The 18,251-nt window shown below is 38.3% G+C and overlaps 1 protein-coding gene across 2 annotated transcripts; it reads left to right on the top strand.

The window, feature by feature from the left end:
* Nucleotides 1-3,083: 3,083 nt before the first annotated feature.
* sec22bb (SEC22 homolog B, vesicle trafficking protein b) lies at nt 3,084-12,591 on the top strand. 2 transcript variants are annotated; one of them, XM_037770694.1, is made up of 6 exons: nt 3,084-3,338; nt 7,508-7,519; nt 7,984-8,093; nt 8,221-8,381; nt 9,906-10,052; nt 10,201-12,591. In XM_037770694.1, exons 1-6 carry the CDS (start codon nt 3,264-3,266, stop codon nt 10,353-10,355), a joined length of 660 nt encoding a protein of 219 aa, XP_037626622.1. In that variant the 5' UTR covers nt 3,084-3,263; the 3' UTR covers nt 10,356-12,591. The 2 variants fall into 2 exon arrangements, with proteins under 2 accessions (XP_037626622.1, XP_037626623.1); XM_037770695.1 differs by lacking the exon at nt 7,508-7,519 and having other exon boundaries at nt 3,085-3,338.
* The last annotated feature ends 5,660 nt before the right edge of the window (nt 12,592-18,251 follow it).

The following is an 18,251-nucleotide window of genomic DNA, read 5'->3' as shown; positions in this document are numbered from 1 at the left end:
CGTCTCAAATGGGCACAATAGTACATTTACACTTTGGTGTTACTAGTAGCAACAAGTTGATCACCTCACAGTCCTCAGTTGACTTTCTGTTGTGACTGAAGCTGACTCCCAGCACGGACTGGTGGTGCCATTAACAGATGGAGCCTCGGGAGCAAACAGAGAGGAGAGAGGACGACACGATGATCTCCATGACACTGGGCTATTGAAGCACTAATAATAATAATAATGATAATAATAATAATAAAACATTCAGGGGAGACACTACAGGTAAAAACATTGTTTTTTTCATGCACTGATCAATTTTGAGATTTTGGGCTATTTTGCTTCTATAACACGTCTCCTTTCAGACTAGTGGAAAGAAAACATGTTTATTTTACTACTTACTACTAGATTTCTCCTAAATTTGTCAAATGTTAGCATTAGATAATGCCTCATTTAAACATAATATTTCAGAAAACTTGTAATACGAAAAATAATTGTCTTAATGTTTAGTAAGTAATCAACTGGGGAAGTTTCATGGTGATATTAGTTCAAATGTTTTACCCTATGCACCTGTAGTGTCTTCAAAATGTATGTAATTTTACACTCCATATTTTTAAAGGCTGTTGTTTTTCTCATACTCTCATGAGCCAAAAATCTCCACTTCAGCAGCATCAAACTTTCCACTTTCATTCCTATCTATGTTCTGAAGGTTTTTACGACGAGAATTGATTTTTTTTTTATGGCTGTTGACAGTATTTTCTGATTTATGGAGCGATACCAAGAGATATCCAAATTTCTCTCTGTAAAAAGCTTTGATTCTAATGTGTCAACAAAATGAAACACACATTTTGAACCTGGTTTTATCGAATGTTCACATATATGTTCTGGAAATGTATGCATTTTTATTATTGATTAGCACTTATTTAATAAGATAATGCCTCATTTGCATATTTAAACATGAATTTTCAGAAAACTTGTAATACAAAAAAAAAACAATTTACCCGTAGTGTCTCCCATTACAGAGCAAATGTGATTAGATGATGAAAAAGATGCTGAACTGATGTGCAACTGATAATTCTTGTGTTACACTGAAAGAACTATATGGTCAAAACTATGAAGGATTACAGTGTTAAGAGGATGTGAGTAACAGGTGAAGGTTCAGCACAGCTGCATCATCTCACCGTTGAGGGTGTTTCTTGTAACTGAAAGTGCTAATCCACCTTATAAAGAACAGTGTTAACCAGACAAATTAACTCTTAGTTAGCCATATCCACCCCCACAGTAGAGGGTATAGTGAGATGGGACTTCCCCCTAGCAAACTTGTCATAAAGCACTTTAAATATATTCATTAGCCACGGAGCCTTCTTGTTCCACTCTATGCCTCCTCGGTTTCACATTGTTCTTGTATCTTTTCTTTTGTAGATTGTTCCTTCCATCTGTCATTTTCCAATCTGTCATTCTCCTCCTCAGCTCCCTTTAGACACACTTCCTCCACATCTCCTATCCTGAAGGTCCTGTTATTCTTATAGAGGAAGGGTTTAATCACAGAAGTATTATATTGAGGATTTACAAACTAAAAAAATGCTGTTTTTTTGTATTAAATATCCTATGAAGGGATACACACTTCTGGTCTTTTATCTCGCTCCTCTGAGCTCATGCCATCATGTCTCGCCTCCATAAAATGTCAGACAGGCAGCAGACATGCTGTGTGGCAGACGCCGGGGGTCACTTGGTGGGGGTCTGCCGTGTCAGGGCTGCAGCCGGTGACAGCAACTCCCCGTGGACACGCCACCTGACTCGCTCACAAGTGAGAAGACTGAGAGGTTGTGAAAGGTCTTGTGAAGTCTTTCTCTCTCTCTCTCTTCATCTCTCACCAGTCTGCCCATAGCTTGGAGGAGGAGTAGGGTTGCCACGCTATAACTCCACTTCTCATGCAAAGGGTGCATTCTCTCTGGCCTTCATGCCTGGAGGTCAAATAGTTTGCTGCAGGATTCTGTGTAGAGCTCCTCGCTCCTTCTGACATTTCAAAATCAGATGTTTTAAATATAGTTTTATCAGTGTTTCATAGGAAAACTAAATAATAAATCCTTAGCAACGCCTTGAAATTTCCTTTTCAACAGATGACATGATGGTGTTTGAATAAAATAGGTTCAATAATACCATGAAGAAAGGGGTTAAGTCCCTTTCTTTGTGTTGTAGACTCTACAACACAAAGAAAGGGACTTAACCCCTTTCAGTGAAACATCAGTGAAACAAGCATCCTCCACAATGCAGAGGATGCTTGTCTCACTGATGCTTTTCCTAAAAGGGCCCAACGCTGCCCTCAGCTGGATATATTTTGCACCTACAACTACTAGATTAACTGACTCATGCTGATCTTTGGTTGCTCCATGATGTAAAGGTGGTTTACTGGAGAAAGAGTGATATCATTCCGTGCAATAAGCAGAATGGAAATAGAAATGTGGCATAATGACTCAAGTCATGCAGAGTGTCCTGTTTTGTGGACATGGCATCATTTCCTGGGCTAACTGCATTAAAGAGCTGATTGTGTTTTTATCTTTTATTTTCATATCACTTTCATATCGAGGCTTCTTCCTGGCTTTCTTGAAGTAAAGAAAAACGAAAAAAGCCACATTTTCATATACTGACGGGGCACATATTACTATTATTATTATTATTATTATTATTATTATTATTATTATTATATTCACAAGATTAATTTACGAATAATAATAGAGCAATCATTACAATTACAATAATTAGTTATCACCCTCAAAACTGAGCAGATGTCACATTAGACATAAAACATTTACACAGATAATAAAAAACGTAAATAAATAAAAAGTAAGCAGAATATATCATTAAATCATAAAAAAAAAACATGACTACCGAAAAAGGAAAATGTTTATTTATTTATTTAATGTCTAGGACGACAAAATATGTACCTTTTACACAATAATTCCACATGGAGTGATAATAATACTCCAGAAACATGAAGTAGCAATAGTCAGTATTGGTAGAAGATGTTAGAAGTGATGCGGAACTCTACTTGTGGTCAGTTGCTTCCGCATACTGAGGTGGACGGAAGTATTTGGCTGCGACACACAAAGCTCTTGCGTTTCCGGCCAGCTCAGCCCGTCAGCCCCGTCAGCAGCCCTCTGAGTGGTGTGTTGTCAGTTTACAGCCTGTCAGACTCGACTGGTACCAGTTGACCTGTGAAACGCTTTACTGGGCAGCGGAGAGAAACCCGTCCGGACCTCAGAGGACACAGAAGAGAAGAGATGGTGCTGCTGACGATGATCGCGCGGCTGGCGGACGGACTGCCGCTAGCCGCCTCGATGCAGGAGGACGAGCAGGTAACATCATGCTGTTCTAATGCAGGCTAGTCTGTTAGATGTTGACCACTGCAGGACGCTGGAAACCACCTCTGTGCTGTACAAATGCTGCAGTGACACGTTATCTAACATAGCTACTCTAGGCCTCTCTATATGCACAGCCTTTTATTTACATAAAGTCTGTGACTCACAGCAGGATCTCTGTGTTTCAACTCTGACCTTACTCAGATAGTCATTTCATCATTGCACAACTTCTACTGTAAGTTTTATAAGGCTAAACACAAATGTAGGTCTTTGAATGTCTATATGTTGCACCAAATGCATACATGGCTGCAAAACATGCTTTTTCATCAGGTTTGATATTTTTTTTTATTTACCTAAAGCAGGGGTCAGCAACTTTTACTATCACAAGAGACATTTTAGTCAAAATAATAATAATAATAATAATAATCTGTCTGGAACCGCAAAACAATATACAGCTTATAGTTTACTGTAAGTGTAATGCAGTGAGGGTCAAAATGCAAATGTACGACAGATTATTAGGGTCACATTGACGGGAAAAAAATTGGAGATTTTGAGAATAAAGTCATAATATTACGAGAAAAAAGTCATAATGTTACGAGAATAAATTGAGAACTTTACAATAAAAAAAGTCGTAATATTACGAGAATAAAGTCATAATATGAGAAAAAAGTCGTAATATTACGAGAATAAAGTCATAATATTACGAGAATAAAGTCGTAATATTACGAGAATAAAGTCATAATATTACAAGAAAAAAGTCATAATGTTACGAGAATAAATTGAGAACTTTACAATAAAAAAAGTCGTAATATTACGAGAATAAAGTCATAATATGAGAAAAAAGTCGTAATATTACGAGAATAAAGTCATAATATTATGAGAAAAAAGTCATAATATTACGAGAATAAAGTCATAATATTACGAGAATAAAGTCGTAATATTACGAGAATAAAGTCATAATATTACGAGAAAAAAGTCATAATGTTACGAGAATAAAGTCATAATATTACAAGAAAAAAGTCATAATGTTACGAGAATAAAGTCATAATATTACGAGAATAAAGTCATAATATTACGAGAAAAAAGTCGTAATATTACGAGAATAAAGTCATAATATTACGAGAATAAAGTCGTAATATTACGAGAATAAAGTCATAATATTATGAGAAAAAAGTCGTAATATTACGAGAATAAAGTCATAATATTACGAGAAAAAAGTCATAATGTTACGAGAATAAATTGAGAACTTTACAATAAAAAAAGTCGTAATATTACGAGAATAAAGTCATAATATGAGAAAAAAGTCGTAATATTACGAGAATAAAGTCATAATATTACGAGAATAAAGTCGTAATATTACGAGAATAAAGTCATAATATTACGAGAAAAAAGTCATAATGTTACGAGAATAAATTGAGAACTTTACAATAAAAAAAGTCGTAATATTACGAGAATAAAGTCATAATATGAGAAAAAAGTCGTAATATTACGAGAATAAAGTCATAATATTATGAGAAAAAAGTCATAATATTACGAGAATAAAGTCATAATATTACGAGAATAAAGTCGTAATATAACGAGAATAAAGTCATAATATTACGAGAAAAAAGTCATAATGTTACGAGAATAAAGTCATAATATTACGAGAAAAAAGTCATAATGTTACGAGAATAAAGTCATAATATTACGAGAATAAAGTCGTAATATTACGAGAATAAAGTCATAATATTATGAGAAAAAAGTCGTAATATTACGAGAATAAAGTCATAATATTACGAGAATAAAGTCGTAATATTACGAGAATAAAGTCATAATATTATGAGAAAAAAGTCGTAATATTACGAGAATAAAGTCATAATATTACGAGAAAAAAGTCATAATGTTACGAGAATAAATTGAGAACTTTACAATAAAAAAAGTCGTAATATTACGAGAATAAAGTCATAATATGAGAAAAAAGTCGTAATATTACGAGAATAAAGTCATAATATTATGAGAAAAAAGTCATAATATTACGAGAATAAAGTCATAATATTACGAGAATAAAGTCGTAATATAACGAGAATAAAGTCATAATATTACGAGAAAAAAGTCATAATGTTACGAGAATAAAGTCATAATATTACGAGAAAAAAGTCATAATGTTACGAGAATAAAGTCATAATATTACGAGAATAAAGTCGTAATATTACGAGAATAAAGTCATAATATTATGAGAAAAAAGTCGTAATATTACGAGAATAAAGTCATAATATTACGAGAATAAAGTCGTAATATTACGAGAATAAAGTCATAATATTATGAGAAAAAAGTCGTAATATTACGAGAATAAAGTCATAATATTACGAGAAAAAAGTCATAATGTTACGAGAATAAATTGAGAACTTTACAATAAAAAAAGTCGTAATATTACGAGAATAAAGTCATAATATTATGAGAAAAAAGTCGTAATATTACGAGAATGAAGTCGTAATATTACGAGAAAAATATATATATATATATAATGTTGACCAATGACCAAATGAATGTAACATGAAATTGTTAAAATATGTTTGACATGAAAAAACTGTGTCTCCATTACATAATTTGTCCACCAGAGAGCGCTGACGTGTTTAAGATAAGATAAGATAAGATGAACCTTTATTAATCCCCGGGGGAAATTCAGGTGTCAAAGCAGCAAAGCAGAGGTACAGGTGTACAAAAAATTATAAAAACAATAAATAGAGATACAGAATATACATTGTGAATGAACATAGCGTGTACCGTCCGTCAATAAAAAATGTAGTTAGCAATAAATAGATGTAATATGTACAGTCTATAAAATGGTATATGGGATGTGGTGTAAAGTAAGTTTAAAGTTTAAAGCGCACCAATGGTTAGAAGAAGAAGAATTATTATTATAATTATTATTATTATTTTTCAACTGTAAAAGGATCTGCTCTGTAGGTATATTGCTTGTTATTTTTTAATAACCAAATTTAAGGGATTCTTATCACAAGTGTTTGTTAATGGATTTCTTAAACTCTCAAATATTTCCAAAGAATGTATATTTCCATTGCCATCCGCCATTTTGGACTGAAAGCGACTACCGGACGCCAGTAAAACATCCGCCATACAAACGTAAAACAAAATGATTTCTATTCTATTGTCATATTGAATGTTTCTACTGAAATGGCCTGTGTTGAACAATAAAAAATATTATAAATATGCATACTATTATAACTATTTGCTTATTTAGTTATTAAAGCTTTTTGCCCTGCCGCCTCCCAGAGGAGCATAAAGTGAGTGATGGACATAAACGGAAGTTAGAAAAATCACTTTTTCATATCAAGGATCCAGAATGGACGTCCAATAGACCACAGATAACGGATGTGTAAGAGGTTGTGTCCTGTGCTTTAGGAAACCTGCGTGTTAGTAAATAGCCTACAACTACATTAAATTCTGTTTATGTCATGCTACCAGCTACTGGCCGACAGCCAGTTGTTTGGGAACAGAGACGTTAATACATCCACCACAGTACAGGCTTACAGCATACAGCCCATGGGTGTAATATAAGATAATAAAAGTGTTGAATTACAGCCAATATATCCATTATTACAGCCGCAGGATACAGCTAGTAGGAAGCTGGCAGAACCGGATATGTCATATAAGCGTGCAGGGCGGTGCAGTCCTGTGGGGCTGATGCACTCTCATTATGGCGAGGAAAATAACTCTGGATTCAGCTATTAGTGAATTTTAACACTTTTATGACATAATGACTTAAATGAGGGATATTGAAGTGTTCATACTGGGAGGTTGATTTACCTCAAAAATCATTATCCTCTTGATTTACAGAAGTCTCTGTATACATCCATTGCCACAGGCAGTTTCAGTCCAAAATGGCGGCTGCGCCACCACAGCACCATCTAGTGGCTGTTGTCAAAAAAGCACCAGAGTTTCGCCTCTTTGCTTTTATACTCTTTGGTTCAGGTGCAACGTCCCTGGTTCAACTGCAATAAAAATCTATATTGATATTAGTCTCAAAACTCCAGTAGACACAAACATAAACCTAACATGTGAAAAAATGTTGGATGGTATAGTAATGTTGATGTTGTTTTATAATGTTTGAATATGACTTACCAGAAGTCTAACATCTTTCCTTCACTCTCTTGCTTGCTTTCATAAAGGGAAGCGAAAAGGTTTGTTGTGTCTCCGCTCTGTGCTTCAACATCATATGTGCATCTGTGATGCTGCAGTGTTGCTGTAGAGAATCTGAGTTGACTATTTGTTATTTTTTTTAAACATTTTCAGTCAGCCTCTTCAGTCTCAGTTGTAGCATCACACCGTCTGTGGTGTTTTGTGCCAACATTTATTTCCAGCACACTTTACAGGGCAAGAAATTAACACCATCAAGAAAAATAGTGTTTTAATCTGGACTGGAGGTGGATGCTGTTTTTGTCTGTCTTCTCAAACACTTCAACAAGTAATCACACTCATATTTTTGTCATTTATGTCTCTTCTGGTGCTATAATAGTGATATTTCCACATGCAAATATGGCATACAAAAGTCAATTTCTTGCCCTGATGAAACACCATATTACTGTCTGTGTGAGAAGTGAGTGAGTCGTGTGGTAACTGGTCTGTTTTTTTTCGTCTGGTTCAGTTGGGTCGTGACCTTCAGCAGTATCAGAGTCAAGCTAAGCAGCTCTTCAGGAAACTCAATGAGCAGAGTCCCACACGCTGCACTTTAGAGGCCGGCTCCATGGCATTTCAGTGAGTATGAAGAAGAACACGAGTACAGTTAAAAACATTTTAACAAAGTGGCATAGAGCACTGAAATACATCTAGAATACAAGTATTTCTGTAACGATTTCTTGACATCTTTATGTTCTCCTTGCAGCTATTTTATAGAGAAAGGCGTGTGCTACCTCGTGCTGTGTGAAGCCAGCTTTGCTAAGAAGCTGGCCTTTGCTTACCTTGAAGACCTGCAGGCAGAGTTCCATGAGCAGCATGGAAAGAAGGTCCCCACAGTTTCCCGGCCATATTCCTTCATTGAGTTTGGTAAGACGAAAAGAGAGCCAGGAGCAACTGAGTTCCTGCTCTGTGGGCTGTTAAAGCTTTTTGATTGTTTCAAATGCATTAGTGTCCATTAATATGTTCTGTAATACCACAGACTGCATATATAGATGGACGATGTGTCTCCACTTCCTCCCACAAAAGTGCAAAAGTGAAGCCAAAATATCCCGGATACGGGAGCTGCCATGAGTCGGTGCTGTAGTGATCGGGGGACTGGAGCTGTGGTATCGAGGTCCCGCCCACACACCCACCTGAGCCAATCACGAGCCGAGCACGGCCGCAGCTTGCTGGCGTGAGCCACCTAGCTGCAACGTTAGCACCGCGGTAGCTGTTTGGCTAGAAAGACACAACAACTAACCATAATATCTCTATAACTACAGTTATGATCAAATTGGCACACGTTGTATTATACAGACTCGTGACGGTCATGGAAAGCTAAAGTTACCTCTCCTCGTCCGATTTATCTCAACAGCTCCACGACTACTTAACTCAGAGCAGCTGTCAATCACAGCTGTCAATCACAGCTGTCAATCACAGCTGTCAATCATGACGTCTCACCACCTTTTTATAGCATCAAATAACTAATTAAAGCCAAACTTATCAGCATGACAAGATCTAGCTAAAAAGACAGAAACCATCTTTGGGAAAAATGTATTTGACGTGTACTTTGACTTTTTAGTTTGGCTCATGTCCCATCCACTAACATTGATTTATGACCTATACTGCAGCCATCCACCAGGGGGCAATCAAGATGTTTAGGTTTCACTTTTAGGGGAGCTTTTAAAGGGACTCTGGTGCTCAGAAAAACTACCACTTTTGTCCACAGGGACCGCCAAATTCAATACACGAAATTAAAGTTCCTCGTAGTAACTTTAAAAAAAGAAACTGATTGTGGAAACATATATTTTTATAAATCCGATTTGCTTAATGAGGTCACTTTGGTCATGATATTGATTTGGTAGATCAGTACATCACTAAAAAAAAAAACAGCAAATAAGATATTGTAAGTCCTCAGGCTCAAAATTCTTTCAAACTCTAAGCACGTTCCTTACAGAGAAAAACGCATTGTAAGTGGAGAAATCATGCAACGCTGCCTCCGCCACTGTTGGCTTGTCACTGTTGGCAACGACTCACTTGTCCACCGCTGCATCACTTCTTCACTTCTTCTTTGGCAGGCTTTTGGCAGATCACAACAGAGCCTCCGGGCCCATTTTGCTCTCGATTGCATAAAGTTTAAACTTTCGACCCACTTTTCTTGCATCGCCGGTCAGTTCTGCAACACCACAGTGCCTCGAATAACACTCAGATATCCCATAGAAAATCAATGGGAGCGAACTCAAATACCATTCCTCTAGTGTGTTATGTGGCTTATTAAATCTATCAAAGAGAGGAATTTGTTAAACACAGATATAACAACACAAAGAGCTTATTTGGCAGTTAAACATTTTGAGTAAACACTCCACCGGCTGCCATTAACTGCTTTTATTATTTGTGCCGCTCCCTCGCCAGACACCTACATCCAAAAAACCAAGAAGTCGTACATTGACAGCCGAGCAAGAAGGAATCTGGGCAGCATCAACACAGAGCTCCAGGACGTCCAGAGGATCATGGTGGCTAACATAGAGGAGGTGCTGCAGAGAGGAGAGGCTCTCTCTGGTGAGTCCATGTCATCTCAGTCCTTCTCTAAGTGAAGGCGGATGCTCCTCATATTCACACTGTGATCCTCATTTGATTCTGTCCTTATCTGTGTGTCTATCTCTCCTCTTTCCTCTTTTTGTTTTCCTCCCGTTTCTCCTCCCTGCAGCGCTGGACTCCAAGGCCAGCAACTTGTCCAGCCTGTCGAAGAAGTACCGCAGCGACGCCAAGTATCTGAATACCCGCTCCACCTATGCCAAGCTGGCAGCCGGCGGCGTCTTTTTCATCATGCTCATTGTCTACGTACGCTTCTGGTGGCTCTGAGAGAGAGAAAGGAGACGAAGATGGAGGAAGGAGGTATTGAAGTGGAAAATGAGCTGCACACACACCGAGTCTGCAGACATTAAGAAAAGCCGTCACCTTTGACTAAAAAAAAAAAACAGGATCCCTGCTCTTAATAAGACTTTGCAGACCATACCACCACCGCCCATTTTGTTCTCGCCTGTCCATGGATGTGTGATCTGAATATAAATGATGTCATAATATTATTAACAATTATACAGTAATAGCGCTAGTAGTTGCCCTGGAGAGATAGGTTAAGAGGAAATGAGTGAATGTGTGTGTGTGTGGATTGATTGCTCTGTTTTTGTAGGTGATTGGTTTTGAAGTGTGGAGAGAAAATGAAGAGGAAAAAGAAATGTCCTGTTTTTGTGAGTTTCCAAAGCTGTACTCTACTGTACTGTAACAGGACTGATTTAATCTTGCATACTGTCTCATAATACAGAGAAAAACAACAACAAAAAAACATAACTTTATTTATCCTCAGCACATCATATGCATTAACATTATAATCGCAGTAGTGATGGCTTGAATGGCCTCAACAACGTACAGTATGTACCACAGTAAGAAAACAGAAAACATTGCATTCATTGTTTTAGTTGAATCGGCTCAGCAACAAAGTAGGAGAGTAATTTAAGTAGACTGAGTTTTTTTTATATATATATATTATATGGAAGCCTTGCAAAACGCTAATTCACCTTTGTCTAATTTAGCAGATGTTTTTCACCATTATGGGATGTCAGTGTCCCTATAAGGGACTGTACAAAAATTATTATGGTGTCAGAAAAGCAGGAAGGGTAATGTTTTTTTTCTTTTCTTTTTGCTGAAAGGAGGGTCGGTTCACTCGTCCGAACCATTCGCGAGCCGAGCACGGCCGGAGCTCACGGCTGTCAATCATGACGTTGCACTCCCTTTTTATAGCATCAAATAACTCATTAAAGCCAAACTTAAACATACATCAGCGTGATAAGAACTACCTAAAATAACAGAAATCATCTTTGGGCAATCTAGATGTTTTGGCTTCACGTTATAGGAGCTGTCATGTCGTCCGTCTTTATATACAGTTTATGGATCAAATAGTCATAAAACATTGTTTAGTGTGCACAGTGGGTCATAAAGGTGCCCTTTAACACATGCAGAGGACAACGATCCTGACACAGTTTTATTTTACATTTTTCCCCTCACAGTGAGCTAGCTAACTGTAATGTGTCATATGAAGTTGACCTATGTTATAGTTCAAGTTTAGACTATTAGTGTCTCTTTATTCTAAAATAGAGCAACACGTTTTCTTCCCAACTTGTCTACTACTATCTTTGTAAAGTTAAACTGAAACTGAACGTTGTGAACACGGGACACGAACGAAACAGCTGATTGTAACGTGAAAGTGAAACTTTACGCACATGATGCGAACAGCGGTCTCCTTGTTGAAAGCCTTGTGTTTGTTGGACCCATACACCTCAACTCCTGCCCATCCTTAGTGTGTCTTTTGTGCTTTTTAAACTACGTCACCACAGTCTTTCTTTGAGCGTTTACTGTAGCTGCGGAATGGTTTACATTGTAGTTAATGGAAAGCCCGATGCGTCTCACACTGGCGCTTTGTGCGGCGGTATGACACGCCAACGGACGTGATAAAGCTTCGGTATTTGATGTCCTGGGAATGACAACGGGCTGGAGAAACAGAAAATAGATATTCATGTTTACAGATAATACAGATTAAATGATCTCTACCAGCGGTAGTTCCCCCCCCTTCACTTTAGCCTTCATCACAACAAAAAGTTTAATGTGTCATATAAAGTTAGCCTATATTATCATTCAAGTTTAGCCTATTAGTTAGTATCTCTTTATTCTAAAACAGAGAGTGGCTGGAATATTCATAGGGGAGGGCCCAAAGAAAATATATGGGAGGACCTTGTTTTGTTTTTTTTCCCTCCAAATAATTTGCGTACAGTCCCTAACCTGACCTCAACAGAGTGTATCCATACTCCCTTTATGCTCTCTTGCACCGTGACTGTGTGGAGCAGCACCTTTATGTAAGCAGGCATACACAAAAAAACAAAAAGATGTCTGGTTGGGTCCTTTTTATTTTCTATAATGTTTCCACGTGTAGACTTCAATTTAAAAGTGGATTCAGGCTGAGAGTCCCGGGTGCTCCCGGCTGGAAAGGACACCGTATCTTGTTCTGTTCTGTCTGCTATCTATGAATAAAATCATTTGCACAAAACGTGCTTCTTTTTTCTGGCAGAGAACCTTGAGATGAACTGATGATTATCAGATGCTCTTCAACTGGGAATGCAAATAGAGATGCTTGCGTTATAAATATTCTGCAGAAGCCATCGATGCTGAATACACATACAGGAACTGCCACCAGTTTATATCAGGGCTGTCAAAGTTAACTCGTTAATAACGCGTTAACGCAAATCTGTTTTAACGCTACTAAATTCTTTAACCCATTAACGCAACTTACACAACTTTTTAATTGTAGTGGGCTCAAGCTACAAGAAAGATACTGACATCATATGAAACTACAAAACCTAAGGAATCCATCGGTACCAACCATGTCATACTGGCTTGCAGCGAAGGAGCCCAAATAACGCTCCAAAGTTAGGCTAAATTTTGGTGAGGAAAAAACGGCACGGCCGTTTTCAAAGGGGTCCCTTGACCTCTGACCTCAAGATATGTGAATGAAAATGGGTTCTCTGGGTACCCACGAGTCTCCCCTTTACAGACATGCCCACTTTATGATAATCACATGCAGTTTGGGGGAAGTCATAGTCAAGTCAGCACACTGACACACTGACAGCTGTTGTTGCCTGTTGGGCTGCAGTTTGTCATGTTGTGATTTGAGCATATTTTTTATGCTAAATGCAGTACCTGTGAGGGTTTCTGGACAATATTTGTCATGTTATGTGTTATTAATTGATTTCCAATAATAAATATATACATATATTTGCATAATACAAGCATATTTGCCCTCTCCCACGTTGATAAGAGTATTAAATACTTTACAAATCTCCCTTTAAGGTACATTTTGAACAGATAAAAAAATATTATATTTTAAACTATTGACAGCCCTAATTTATATTATAATCCTGTTTGTAGACTTTTGAAACGCAAAAGTCAGTTATTTGAGTGGGGTTATCTAAGAAAGGAACTCGCTGTTTCAAGAAATCAGATAGAATTGTCATTTAAACAGCGTGAGATTTAACCTTTAAGAGGCGTCTGAGTAATGTACGTTATGCAAAAGGCTTCCAGGAAAACATCTCTCTTTATATAAAATGGGGGAAAACATCAATTAAAAAACACAGATTCAACCTCAACTTCTGAATCGGAAACTCCGTGACTCAGAGGGCACTTCCAGGTATTACCCAGAGATACTTTGACTTTACCCTCGTGCTGTCTCATGGTGTTTGCCACCAGAAACACAGTCTGGTGAGACCCCCACCTGACCAGCAGGTGGAAGGCTTTGCTCACTGATGCAGTTGAAAAAAAAATGAGGCTCAAAATCTCCCTGACTTGCAACTTCTGCTGCTGCTTCTGCTGCTGCTTCTGCTGCTGCTGCTGACAGTGGCCTTCTGCTAGCTGAGCTCCAAATCATAGGTTACATTTAAAGAATGGAAAAAAATACAGGCTGCAGCTTCTGGGGCTAAAGAGAAAGAGTGAAAGAAAAAAGCTGACTGTTGCAGATGCAGGTTTCCAGCACATGACAGTAAATGCAACAACTACCAGCATTGTAAGCTCTTCAACTTGAGGTAGAACAGGAAATGTCAGAGAAAAAAAAAATGAGAAGCAGCAGAGGGTAGCGTGCCAGAAACTAACCAAAGGGCACAGACTAACCTTTTCACCTCTCAAGGGAAGTGAGTATCAGTGAGTTTGTCCTCAGTTGTTATCTTTCTTTGTAATCCTGTTCTAACAAAACAGCTTTCATTACCTGGAAGGTGCTTTTTGCAAGCCTTCCTTTATATTAACTGTCTCTGTTGTAGATGACTACTTCTTTGTGATTGTGTCTCTCTTCACTTGTGCTGTCATGAGTGATTTTCAGCCTTCTTTATCTTGTCAGTTTCAGTCATAACCTATATTTGTCACCATTTATCCAGCCATTATCTCCATGTTTAAACCTGTTAGCCTTTAAACCTGACTTTCCAGACACAGAAAAGTAAGAATACTTGAATTCCCTGTTGCATACATATATATGTATATATACAGTATATATATATATATACTGTATATATTAGAGCTGTCAATTGATTAGAATATCTTATCGCGATTAATTGCATGATTGTCCATAGTTAATCGCGATTAATCACAAATTTTGTATCTGTTCAAAATGTACCTAAAAGGAAGATTTGTCAAGTATTTGATACTTTTATCAACATGGGAGTGGACAAATATGCTGCTTTATGCAAATGTATGTATGTATTTATTATTGAAAATCAATTAACAACACAAAACAATGACAAATATTGTCCAGAAACCCTCACAGGTACTGCATTTAGCATAAAAAAATATGCTCAAATCATAACATGGCAAAGTCAACGTGACATTTTCTCAAATTTGTCTTCCACGATGTATAAACCTGAGTCTCTCTCAATCGTAAAATGCAACTGGGAGGTTGTGGGTTTTTCCAGTTTATTACACATATGTATGTATCTTTTTAAATAATATCATTATTATAACGTTATTGGTATTCTCCCACATGTCTGAAATTGATAACCACACGTTCTCTAGTCGTTCAGGGCGTTAGAAATCCTTCAAATGTCAGGGTTTGTATTTTTGTGAAGTCAGAAACAAGGGAGAGAAAGAAACTTGAGTACCACATAAAGAGTAAGATCTATGTGTTGAGTGTGTGTAAATGTCACAGTGATTAAAGAGAGGACAGCATACCTCTCTCTCACTCCAGCACTTTCTCTCCTTTCCTCTGCAGGTTACCATAGCAGCAGCGAGTGTGTGACAGTCATGTGAAAACGGAGCTGATTGGATTAAAATACTTTGTGTGATCAAGGGTCAGGAATACGGCGCATGTACTAAACACACATAGCCTGATTTAAACACACACTAAGTCACAAACCGAGGCAGGTAGAAAGGTTGCAGTGACTTCCACAACATTTATCAGTTTTAAAGAGCAGAGCGAGTGCTGTGTAGACTCCTCCCGTGAACTCATATTACCCTATCTTGATTAAATTTCCTGTCAGAGACACCGACGCAACCGCAACGCCGTCCACCCACACTCGACTTCTCCCTGAGTCTCGTGTGTAATCTTAAAGAAACAGGACATTAAAACAACGTGACCTTGACCTTCACTTCACTTCCTCTCAAAGTCACTGGAACAGTCGAGCGTGCAAATTCAGACACAGTATGAAAGTTTCAGTTTCCGGCAAAGTTACTTCCATCACGTGAGCTTTTAACTTTTTCGGAAACAAACATGCAGAGGTGTTCAGTGGCAAATTCATTGATTGTTCCACAGAGTTGCCCATGTCTGGCCTCTCATTCACAGGAGGCCACAAAGTGAGACGTAAGGGGTCTCGGGTTTCGCTGCTCTCTGACAACTCCATCTACTCCCCCGAGAGTGAGTACACCTCGATCTCTGACAGGATGTGACAAAAAAGAAAAAAAAGACACCCTCAGACAATTTAATTAGCATGTGTTCAACACAACAACAACAAGGTACAAATTTTACTTTAAAAATGTTAGTTGCACGTATTAAACTGTTTTCCTTGACCTCTTAATTCCACCTCAACATTTTTTCAGCCATTCAAATAGAAATAATGTGCAATGAAGTGAAAACAAGATGGGAATTCAGTCTGATTATTAGGCGAGTGTGGTGGTAAGGTACAGCAAGATGTGGACCACAACAAGGGAAGTTGTGTCATCTTAATAATCTTAATAGCTAAGATTAAAAAAATAAAACGTGTTCCATCCCAACCAGCTTCTCACCTCATCCCAGCTGCTTCCCCGTCTCTTCCCCTTCATCCTCTTCCCTCTAATCCAATCAGAGCAAAGGGAAGCTGCGGAGAGACAGCAGCTGTAAGGCAGAGGAGAGGGTCATAAAACGCAGAAGGCCGAAAGAGGAAGTCGAGGGACCTGGTGAGTTATTGCCCCCCAAACGTACACACCGGGTCCTGGGAACCGGGAACTTCTCACAGGGGGGGTCAGCGTGGAGTGTTTTCCATAGGCCTGGACCTGCTCGGCACTCTGTGTGTGCTCTTTATCACCTCATCACAGACCAGTGATGACCCCTCACACCTTGCCGTCATAATGCTGCATGAGTCTATTTGAAAAAGTTTAACTCTGTAATAAAACGGATGTAATAAATTACCCTTTTTTCCCAGCACTATATGAGAATATGCCAAAAACAAAAACAGGATATAGAGTGGGATGAGAGAAAGTGAGAGAAAGTGAGAAAGAGGAGGATCTAAAGACATTCACACGCATGAATGTATGTCTGGGAGAGATGTTTTGTTCGGAGCCGTGACGTAACGCCTCGTCGAAAACACACCTCTGCAATATTGAATTGTTAATCACTGAAGTACTGTTAACGTAATAGGCTTCAACTTTCTCTCATTTCCCAGCGTTCTCCTTTTATCTCTCCATTTATTCAACCAGATAACACTGTTTGTTTATTAATAGTGTCATATCTGACACACACGCACACAATGCAGAGTTGTGTCTGTGAGAAAGTGAGGGCTCAAGTGTGAATTCCAGCCATGCCTGTCTTTTAGCAGCTTGTGAATTTATGATACAATTAACCCTGGAAGATATGCCGAGCACACTCACTTTACACTCTCTGTAACTCTCAGTGTGTGAGTTAAACACACAAACATGCAGAGAAACTCGTCTGTCTGCACACATGTTATGAATAGAGCATGGAGGGCTCAACCAGGTAGAGATGTTTATCCTGTGTCACGCTTCAGATTTATGCTTAACATATTGGGTTTTTTTCCCTTGCATGTCCTTGTTTCAAAAGATTTCCACCGCATGTTCATGCATGTGAGCGTGCCCCACTGGCTAGCTCATACGGTGGTTACAGCTGATAACGCCGTCCCAACCGACGGCGCCGTTGCAGAAGCATAGCGCCCACACTCCGGTTACCCCCCCAGGTCAACACTGTTAGCTCTGTCTGCAGTGTAGCAGTTGTTTTCACTGTTAGCTGCGAGCCGCCAGCTCAACCGTCGCCATGTTGAGAACCATGCAACAGAAATGCTCCCAATCTCACATTTAGCACCTTTAAGGTCATCTGTGTTTTGTCTATATATGGGCAAGTATGTTATATATTTGTTCCTTTATGGCAAAATAAAACCAAACAAATCATTCATGCACTTGTATGTGTTTGATGCACATATTTGCACATATTTCTTATATTTCTAATTTCTTATTTTTCTTATTTATTTATATTTCTCTACATATGATGCTGCGATACAGTCTCATGGCAGTTTGTGAAACAGTCACAAAATGTAATCTACTTGATTCGTGCACATAGACATAGACACTTAGCACGACTTTCAACAACGTAATTGTCGTGCGTTTTCCGATGAATGTCCAGCAGCACATGACGCCTGTGTCAATTTCCGCTCCAGTCATTTAAAAATAAAACTACTTAGGTTTAGGAATAGATTGACTTGGTTAGGCTTAAGCAACTAAACTACTTAGTTAGGTTTAGGAAAAGATATCGGTTTGGGTTAAAATAACTCCAGAAGTAACTACGTGACAAATAAATCAACTTTGACTTGTGGTTTCACGAGGCGAAAGTCATGTGTTTTTGACCCACCCATCCACACCGACCTCATCCTTATGCAGCGTTCGCGGCTCTCTATACTTCTCAGCTCACACTTACATGGATTACATACAAATCAATTTTGTGCTGACCATCATGAAAAAATGTGTGAC

The sequence above is a fragment of the Sebastes umbrosus genome, chromosome 5, assembly GCF_015220745.1.
Source record: "Sebastes umbrosus isolate fSebUmb1 chromosome 5, fSebUmb1.pri, whole genome shotgun sequence".
Taxonomy (NCBI): Eukaryota; Metazoa; Chordata; class Actinopteri; order Perciformes; family Sebastidae; genus Sebastes; species Sebastes umbrosus.
Note: the sequence above shows the minus strand (reverse complement) of the source record. Positions and strands in the feature narration are given on the sequence as shown.